General features: G+C 32.5%; 1 protein-coding gene and 2 long non-coding RNA genes across 5 annotated transcripts in view; all 3 read left to right on the top strand.

Annotated features, from left to right (window-relative positions):
- The first annotated feature begins 702 nt into the window (after positions 1-702).
- On the top strand, positions 703-2,011 carry LOC126748094 (uncharacterized). Its single transcript, XM_050457093.1, has 2 exons — positions 703-1,866; positions 1,997-2,011. The coding sequence occupies exons 1-2, from the start codon at positions 703-705 to the stop codon at positions 2,009-2,011; spliced, it is 1,179 nt and encodes a 392-aa protein (XP_050313050.1).
- Positions 2,012-2,067: 56 nt separating this feature from the next.
- Positions 2,068-10,254, top strand: part of LOC126748077 (uncharacterized) — a 48,545-nt gene continuing 40,358 nt past the window's right edge. The window contains exon 1 of one of the 3 annotated variants that reach the window (XR_007664612.1): positions 2,068-2,516. This is a non-coding gene — a long non-coding RNA (uncharacterized LOC126748077). Of the gene's footprint in view, positions 2,517-3,086; positions 3,300-10,254 lie in introns of those variants that run through there. The other 2 variants (XR_007664613.1, XR_007664611.1) reach the window with 2 other exon arrangements.
- Positions 3,951-5,657, top strand: LOC126748085 (uncharacterized). The gene is made up of 2 exons (XR_007664623.1): positions 3,951-5,289; positions 5,342-5,657. It is a non-coding gene; the product is annotated as an uncharacterized LOC126748085 (long non-coding RNA).

The following is a 10,254-nucleotide window of genomic DNA, read 5'->3' as shown; positions in this document are numbered from 1 at the left end:
GGATGAGTATCTTAATGTTATACAGCACAACATATTTAAAACTACTTTATTTTTAGAAAGGCTGCCAAAAGATGGATTTATTAACAACTTTAATGCTGAAATGTTCTCCATGATGAAGAGCAACATGGACATTCAATTAGTTTTTGAGCCATATGGTTGTTGCACCTACATAGTCAACTATATCAATAAGTCCCAAAGAGGTGTATCTGATATTTTAATGAAGACTATGGAAGAAATTAAAAAAGGTAATTTAGATGTTAAGGGCAAACTTAAATCTCTTGCAGCAGCTTTCTTAAATGCGAGCGAAGTAAGTGCCCAGGAAGCCGCCTACAGCGTGTTACAACTACCAATGCATAACACCTGTACCTCCTATGTATACATCCATACAAATCCAATCAGGGAAAGGACAAAAATGTTGAAACCATTAGCACAACTTAAAGAAATGGACAATGACGATCCCAATATTTATTGTGATGGTCTTATAGAACACTATGAACAGCGGCCTGATGAGATGGAAAACATATGTTTGGCTGAGTTTGCGGCCTATTATGATTTCTTTAAGAAACAAGCACAAACAAAGACTAATGGTTTACCCTTAAAAGATGGAAGTGGCGTTTTAGTTAAAAGGGGTCATGCTAAAATTTTAGCCTACCGTAGTTATGGACTTCAGCAAGACCCTCTTACTATTATAGGGAACAAATAATGCTATACATCCCATGGAGAAATGAAGTGGATGAAGTTGAAAATGAGAACATTGATCAACAGACCATATACAAAGATCGATACCAAGAGATTGTTGCAAATCGACAAAAGTTCAATGTCTTAGATGAACAGGTAATCGACGAAGCACTGAAACTTGCCGAAGACCGATCAAATCAATTAGACGATGGTGGATTCGGTGGAGAAATCGATGATGAGTTTATGCCTTATGGACTAGACAACCCCATTTATGATCCATTCAATCACATCATCGATAAGAAAGACGACGAAGCGCCAGTAAAACATATCGCTTTTCCAACGCCTCATCAGATAAGCGATTCAGAGTATGAAGCCCTCATAAGCAAACTGAATCACAAGCAGTATCAGTTCCTTAATGTCGTGCAAGACAGTCTAATTGAAGGGGAAACTTTCTACTGCACACTTAGTGGTCCAGCAGGTACAGGCAAAAGTCACCTGATTACGGCAATAACCCAGTCGTTATTGCGCCATTTTAACTCAATACCGGGAAATAATCCTGAAAGTTTAAAAGTGTTACTTTGTGCGCCTACAGGTAAAGCGGCATTTAATATCGGAGGTATAACCTTACATGCGGCATTATCGTTACCCGTTAGTCAGTATGGTGAAGAACTAATTCCGTTACACCATGACACCGTTAATACTATATATTGTAATTTGTATGACTTAAAATTAATTATCATAGATGATTATTCCATGGTTGGCGCCAGATTGTTTGACCATATTAACAGTAGATTGCAGCAAATCTTTAAATCTGACGCCATCTTTGGAAATATTTCAATAATTTTATGCGGCGATAATCGTCAATTACCCCCAGTAAGGGATATGTATATTTTTTGCCCAGTAAAAACAAATCCGTATAAAGAATTATGCGGAACGTATCTCTGGGATCATTTTAATTATTTTGAACTTTCAGAAATAATGAGACAGAGTGAAGATAAGTCTTTTGCAGTTGCCCTCAATAATATGGCGTTTGGTAAAATGACCGACGAAGATGTGCAATTGATCAAGTCCAGGGAAGTCGACAGTATTGACCAAATTCCTGAAGACACTATGCATTTATTTTGCACCAATGCAGAAGTAGATGCATTCAATGAAATGAAACTGTCTACATTTAAAACCGAGCGAGCCGTAAGTCAAGCCAGAGACGTACTCAAAGGGAGTTGCTCAGAACGACTAAAACATTTATTTCTGGAACACGCAAAAAGCTTAAAAAAGGGGGAGAGTTTTGGCCTAATGTTAAATTTAATATTGCAGGTAGATGCCAAATATATGATTTCAATGAATGTGGACACCAGTAATGGAATAGTCAATGGTGCAACAGGCATCCTACGTCAAATAGACTATGACCGAAGTAAAATTCCATTCAGAGTGTGGATGGAGTTCTTCGATTCCAAGTCAGGCCAGGAATGCCGCAAGAGAAACGAATCCCTTAGGAAGTCTATGGGTGTGTTATACACCTGGACGCCCATAGAAAGAGCTGCCAGAGCTGTTAAAATTCAAAAAGGCAGCAATGTTCACGTTGAGCGTCTTCAGTTTCCTCTTGTAATCAGTGAAGGAATTACAATCCACAAGAGTCAAGGTGCCACCTACAAACAGGTGGCTGTTCACATTGGAAATCGCATGACGAGAACCAGTACCTATGTTGCTTGTAGTCGGGCCACAAAGCTAAGTGGCCTCTACATCATTGGTAAGTTTAAGGCCCCTAAACCGGCAACCGAAAAGGATGCTGCTTATAAAGAACTGGTAAATATGCAAGAAAACAAACTTATAACATCCAGGTATGACACTCAGTATCTTAATGATTCTAATGTCAAATACATTATTGCTTATCAAAATGTGCAAAGTCTACCAAAAAATTTTAATTTTATAAAAAATAATCCCATTTTTAAAGACGCACATTTCCTAATTTTTGTTGAAACCTGGTTACTTAAAAAGAAACAAAATTTAAAAATAAATGATTTTGAAGTGTTTGCCAACCTGATTAACGAGCAAACTGTAAGTAAACCCTTTGGCATAATTTGTTTCAAGAAAAAAAATGTATCAGCAAAAATAAAGTCAGTGAAAAAATACACCAAAGATTTCTGTGGTATAGTGTTTCAAGCAAATTTATGTCATAGCAGTTTATATTCCCCCAAAATTGAGCATTGCACATGCTAAATTTTGTTTGGAAGAGATTATTGATCAACAAAGTGATATCCTAATCATCGGTGATTTTAATTAAGATATTATCAATCAAAATGAAAATGGTTTGAAAAATTGTTTAATATCTAAAGGTTTAAGTTGCAAACTGAGCGTTGGCGAATCAACTACAAAATCAAAAACTCAAATTGATTGGCTTTTAAGTAATTTTAATAATTTGAGTTACAATATTTACAATACTGTGTATAGTCACCATAAATCACTAGTGGTTAGTATTTATGATAAAGGTTTTATTCCCAAGCAGGTAAAAAACGTTGATAAAAATAAACAATCTACAAAAGGCTCTACTGAACTAAAATTTAATACCAAGCAAATGCAAATTTTACCAACACAAAATTCATTGGGTATCTCTACTTACCAAAGTGTAGAAGATAATAATGATAATATGGTAGTAGATATTAGTTCAGATGACGAAAACAACCCCAACTTATTTACTAAACCGCCTGCTTTATTAAATACCGATATGGTATCATGTTATGCAAATAGCATCGTACAGTCATTTTTATGTTTACCTGAATTTCGCTTTTCCATTTCAAAGCGAAATACAGCGCTAAACAGTATTCTAAATGATATTATGCTGACCAAAATTAATTCCACATTAAAAGTTCGACAATTGGTGTCTGGTCGAAATGGTGAAAATTTTGCTGTAAATCAACAAATGGACGCTCAATCATTTTGTCAATCTTTAATCAGAAGATTAGATGCAGATGATTTTAGCATTTTCATAAAAGCTAATGGTCATGAACTTTTAAATTGTCAAAACTGTAATATTAATATGAATGAAAATGAACAAATAATATACACTCATTTTCTTTATTTTCCTGAAAACTGTGGCAATTTAATTGATTTTAATTCAATGTTAATGCTAAAAGACTCTGATAGATTATGCCCATACTGTAACAATAATCTAAAAATACGCTCAGTGGTTATATGCCATAAATATTTGGTAGTATGTCTTCAGAGAATTGGCCCTCAAGGGAATAAGATAAATACCAAATTTTACAATCTTGCCTCTGAAAGTGTTATTTTGGATGAGCAAATATTCCGAGTAAAAAGTGTTGTTAAGCATCATGGAAACACCATTGGATCTGGTCATTATACATCTATAGTTAATTATAACGATCAATGGTGGAAATGTGATGATAATCGCATAACTAGAATGTCTGGGTTTGATAACACTTTAGAAGATGTATACTTATTGCTCTTAGAAAAATGCTAAATTTTCTTAAAATACTAGGACAAACCTATTTAACATAAACAAAATTACAAATGAGCAAAGTAGTATTCAAATAGTATGAGCAGTGAGTTTTGCATTGCAAGCAAATAAAACATCAGTTTACTCACACTTCTAGCTCAACATGCATCCAGGGGTTATCCGGCCCGACTGTAACCAAAACTTTTGACGCACTTCGATTCAGATACTAGGTTATGATCTCCCGCCCCCCAAAAGATTTCACTACGTGATATCTTTATATATTAGAGTCATCTTATGCGATAAGTGATTAAACCTAGCTTAATGGCCAATTTGTTATAATGCATGTAATTACTTATTGCAATGGGTGACGGATTTTTCATACGGCGAGGCAACTTTTGCTATTAATAAGTCTTGAGGTATCAAAAGTCGGAGTATAAAGATTAGTGAGTGGTAAATAGTAGATAATTGTAGAAGTGCCTTGTGCTATTGGCATGGCTTACTATTAATCATTCGCTTTCTCAATGAAAATCCCTTTTCTAGTTTTATATATATTTTTAAATATATATTTAAATATAAAAGTCTCTCTGGGAGAGTAAACTATACAATTTCATATTTATCTGTAAAACATATAATTTTGCTATGTGGCTACTAAGCACAATTAATTCTTTAATTTATATTTCATGGTTTATTTTCAATGTGATATGGAAATGTATGGTTTATCTTTAAAAATAGCAAATCAACAGACCATGTCTGTTTTGTTTAAATATGCTATATTAATTTAAAACAGCATAACCTCGTAAAATCAGTTTTCGTTATAAATGTTCATGATATAAATATGAGATATTATTATGTTAATTTATTAAGAATTTTTTAGAGAAAGTTGATGTAATTAATTCGCGATTTACAAAAAACTGATTTTCGCTCTGACAAGTGCCTCTCAAGTCCTGGATGATTCTTAAACAAATAAAATTCTTTTTTCAGCAACATTATCTTCTGATTGTGACAAATGTTTTGTCATAGTAATTTAATATTTTTTTATCATATATTCTTTATTATATTGTATTTAGGAAATTAAGATTGAAGACGATATTACTACTTTGATACAACTCTGGTACCGCTCTTTCCAAAAATAGACTGCCAACCTGTGGAGAATATAGGTAAACGTTGCTTTCATATAATTTTTTAAAATTAATTGTCTAATTATTACAGAAAAAAAGAACCTACGAGAGAAATATATGCCCTATACCCGCCTCCTCGACACCCTACCCTTATCCGACGGCTACACATACTATATTAGCAGAGGCCGCCGCAGAAGAATTTACTAATACTAGTGTTTCTGAAGAGAGAAATAAAATGGAGTAAAAAATTTCATAATTCTAGATAATTTTATAATTACGTTTTCTCATTGTTGTCGTAATAATTATTTTCCCTTTCGCTGTCAACTTATGAAGCCTGAGGTTTGACTAAAAATTAAATAATAGATTACAAATAACCAATTTCGAATACAGTAGATTTTAATTCTTAATGCTTTTTGTTTGTGATTCCAATATCAATATTTTTATATTTTGTTAAGATATAATTATATATAATATATACGTGTTATTACTATAGAGTTTTATTGCATTTCAGAAACACCAATGAACATCACATATACAAATATATAAATGATCTTCCATGGAAGCTTTAGATTTATGATGTTTAAATATCACAAACATTTTATTTTTATTTTTTGTTCACTCAGATATATTACAGAACAACTAACGGAAAAACTTCTTTGAGACTCTCTTTCAAAAAATAAAAACTATTCAATCATTTATCAACACATCTCTTACCAGTAGTAAGTATGAGTTAAAATTATCTATAGAAACGCTCCACTTGCTTACTACAAAAAAATAAAGTTTAATGGATTTTTTATTTATTTACTTATGAGAAATTGGAAGCTACTGTGAACATTTGTGTATTGTCAACTTAGAACATTGAAACGTTTTCATTGTTCTTAGATTTTCATTGCGTATTTTTATAGCGTTTAGTTTAATTCAATGAGCAATATACAAGTATAACACAGATATAGCGCAGTCTATAGCCTGCCTTTAGGATATTATTAAAGTTAAAAAACCCTTTCACACTTTTCTCAAAAGACTTTCACTTTTAGAATAATACAGGCAATCCAGTATAAATAATAAACTATTTATTTGTTTTTTTTTATTAAAAAATAATAAAACGCAACAACTTATCAAGTCCAGTGCAACGATATATTAGAATGGTCACCCGTCAAAACACCATCATTCCACCTGCCAAACAATGTAAATAGAAGGTGGATGACAGTCCGTTGAACTGGACTTTACTATCTACATAACTATAACTTACATACTATCAATAACTTATTAAATAACTTAACTATAACTTAACATAAATAACATAAAAAATTACATAAACATTAATAAATAACATAAAAAATTAAATGAATCTAAAATTAAAACCTACTCTACCCTCCCCCTTCCCCTGCCACGACCTCGGCCCCTCCTCGAGCCCCCTCGCCACTGGTACCCGCTTGTAGTGGCCCCCGTGTGCTTCAACACGGCGGAGGCCACAGAGGCCATGGCATCGGTTACTACCGATAGTAATACTTCTAAAAAAAAAAAATAATATATAACAAACTTTAATCTATATAAATTTAAAAATAAAATTAGTATAAAAAAGTTATATATTACTTTGTTATATAGTCGCAGACTATATTATGCACGCCACGTCGGGCCCGAAAAATCGTGTTTTTTTGGAAATAAAAATTCATATCTTTGGCTGTATGGCTAGCGAAACGATGAAATTTGGCATAGGGTCTCTCAATACATTGGGAATGATGGATCCGTAAACGATTTTTTTTTCCGGTACCACCAAACGGAGCGGTACTGTCTCAAAGTCAAAAATTCGTAAAAAAACGGGTCAAATTCCTTTCAGACGCGAGAACTCAAATAAAAAGCCTTTAAAAAACTTTAAATTTTTAGGACATAAGGGTCGGTGGGGGCTTAAGAACTGTATACTTTTTGGGCCAGATTGGTATACAGGGTGAGTTGTTATAAGCGAACAAAAGTGACTAAAAAAAAAAATTCAAATTTCTCCAGAGGCTAAAAAAAAATTTTTATAAAAAAATTGTTTCGGCGAAAAGACTTTATTTTATAAGAGATTTGACATACTTGGAGCTTTTTTTTGTAAAAAATTTATTTTACGAGTTCTGGCATTTTCAGTTTTTTGGGATTTTTCGCCAAACGATACTTATTTTGGGAAAATTTTTTTTTTCAAAAAATAACTTCATCCTTTACCTTTCATATGCCATATAACCGAAATTTTTGGGAACCATACAGGGCGAGCAATAATGAACTTTACCCATGAAGGTCCGACCTGAAAATCACATTTTATTTAATAACTTTTTAGTGGTTGCACCTGGACAATTTATATTCTCAGGCATTAAATACTTTAATAACCTCATTATTTATGTAAAATTACAATCTTCCAACTTTAATAGGTTCTGAGCAATTCGAATTTTCGCGTTTAATTCATTTGCCACGTCCCTGTACATGGTGAAAGGATCAAACAACATCTAAAGGATCCGAAATTTTGTTTTACAACACATACTAAAATTTCAGGGTTCCAGCGATAGTACAAGTACCCGAAAAATGCGATTTTATGAAAAAAGTCCATTTTTTTGCGTTTTTGCAGGTAATTGGAGGTGTCAACCTAAACTCTGATGAAATGGCTAGTGGGAACAATACTTTGACGCATGGTGGATACAAATTTTTTGCTCGTGACAGGTGGCCGGGACTTGGTTGGGTTTTTTGTAAAATTATGAATGAAAATGAACCGGAAACGATCAGGGAAAGGAAGCACCGAATCAGAAAATGAATGGGCTTTCCGAATCTGTGCATATCAATTGGGGAAATTGTGTATTGCGGCCAGGAAAATTCGGCAAACATTTTGACGTCTTCGAAAAATGCCGTTTTTTTGAAAAGTCAGTGGTTTTATACCGGGGTGAGACGAAATGAAATTTGCCCTATTATTTTATTAAAATTATTCGAATATATACACGGGTCAGTCGTAATGATCTATTTAATTTAAAATAAAAATTTAGATATTTGGTGAGTTTTTACTATTTAGTTTATTATTAGTAAATGTTAACAATTCTTAAACATTGCTTTTGGGATATAAATAAAAAATTTTTGAAATTATTGATTTTTAAGGTTAGTCGAGTATCATAACTTTTTTGGTATTGGTGCGATTTGGTTGAAATTTGGTACCTAGTACCTATTTCGGATAAGATTAATAAATTTTTACAGATATTTGACATGACTATGTTTTAAGGTCACGTGACTACCTTAACTTTCTTCCTATTTGTCCGATTTGATTGAAATTCGGTATTTGGGGTTTATTTAGGATGCAATTATGAATTTTTCACAGATATTTGACATTTGACTTCCAGGTCACGTGACTATTGTAACTTTTTTGCTATTGGTCTGATTGGGTTCAAATTTGGTATTTGGGCTTTATTTAGGATGCAGTTATTAATTTTTGACAGATATTTGACATTTGACTTCCGGGTCACGTGACTATTGTAACTTTTTTGCTATGAGTTCGATTGGGTTCAAATTTGGTATTTATGCTTTATTTAGGATGCAATTAATAAATTTTAACAGATAATTGACATATTGAATGTTAAAGTCACGTGACTTTCATAATTCTTTTGCTATTGATCCGATTGGGTTGAAATTTAGTATTTAGGCTTTATTTAGGATGCAAGTAATACATTTTGCCAGAAATTTGACATACTGAATTTTAAAGTCACGTGACTTCTATAACTTTTTTGCTATTGATCCGATTGGGTTCAAATTTGGAATTTGGGGTTTATTTAGGATGCAATTGTTGATTGTTTACAAAATTTTAAAATATTAAGTTCTAGGGTCACTTGATTATCAAAATTTCCTATTCGATTGAAATTTGCTATTTGATGTTTTGTATATATTTATCGATAATATTTTTATTACCCTATTCCTTTTATCTTAATTAGTTAAATTATTTCTTAAATTTGCCTTTCAAAAAAAAATTAAAAAATCATCGGTTCGAATACATAGGCTTTAAAGGGAACTTATCTTCTTTCGTAATATTGTAGCATTATTATAGATTTTGAAAAATTTTGTCATAAAGCTTTTTCATTACTTTTTGAATGGTCTTTAGCCAGAAAAAAGAAATTTTGAATTTGGAGCATGTTTTGAAAAATTTTCATTTTGGGCCGGATTTTGTTTGAAAATCGATAAATGCAAATAAATAGGTTTTCTGTTCATGTTAGAGTCAAATCGATAATAACCTTTTTGAAAGGTATCCTGAAGTAGTACAAGATAGAAAAATAAAAAGTTGAAATTTTTTCATAGGGCTCTTGATAATTCGATATTTATGATTAATAGTTTTTTACAATTTTCTCCGAATCTGTAATAGCTATAATCAATTAGTTTTAACATTCAAATACCTCGTAACATTCCCTAGAATAGACCCTTATGGGAACTTCTCTCTAATTTTGGTATTTATGGTTTATTAAGGATACAACTAATAAATTATGACAGATAACTGACATTTGAGTTTCAGCCTAGGTCACGTGACTACCGTAACTTTTTCGCTATTGGTCCGATTCTGTTCGAATTTGGTATTCAGGCTTTATTTAGAATACAATTAATATACTTTCACAGATATTTGAAATATAAAACAGTATATTGACACACAACGCGACTATATAAGAAATTATGGTTCTTTGAAGCATGATACCCCAACAACTGGTCCTCTCTTTCCTTGGCAGATAAACGTTAGCCTCACCTAAGTACATCTGATAATTTGCGATTTTTTTTAAGAAATCCTCTAAGGCCCATTACTGACAAGACCTAAAGGTTCCAAACTGGTTCCCACGGACCAAAAGTATAGGAGCGAAGCGACTATACTTGTTTATGTAGAACCGATTGTTCTTGTTGCCGCTGTATCCTTCCCCAGTTCCTTCTCCTCTGCTTCCTCCTGTAATTTTTTTCTGTAACAAAATAAAAGATTTTAATGTTTTCTGTGGCAATTGAAAGGAAAATTAAGTGTCAGTA

This window comes from Anthonomus grandis, chromosome 21, assembly GCF_022605725.1.
Source record: "Anthonomus grandis grandis chromosome 21, icAntGran1.3, whole genome shotgun sequence".
In the NCBI taxonomy this organism is placed as follows: domain Eukaryota; kingdom Metazoa; phylum Arthropoda; class Insecta; order Coleoptera; family Curculionidae; genus Anthonomus; species Anthonomus grandis.
This window is presented reverse-complemented; position numbering and strand designations above follow the sequence as displayed.

Coding starts and splice junctions, on each gene's coding strand:
- LOC126748094 (XM_050457093.1), top strand. CDS start 703: ATGCTATACATCCCATGGAGAAATGAAGTGGATGAAGTTGAAAATGAG.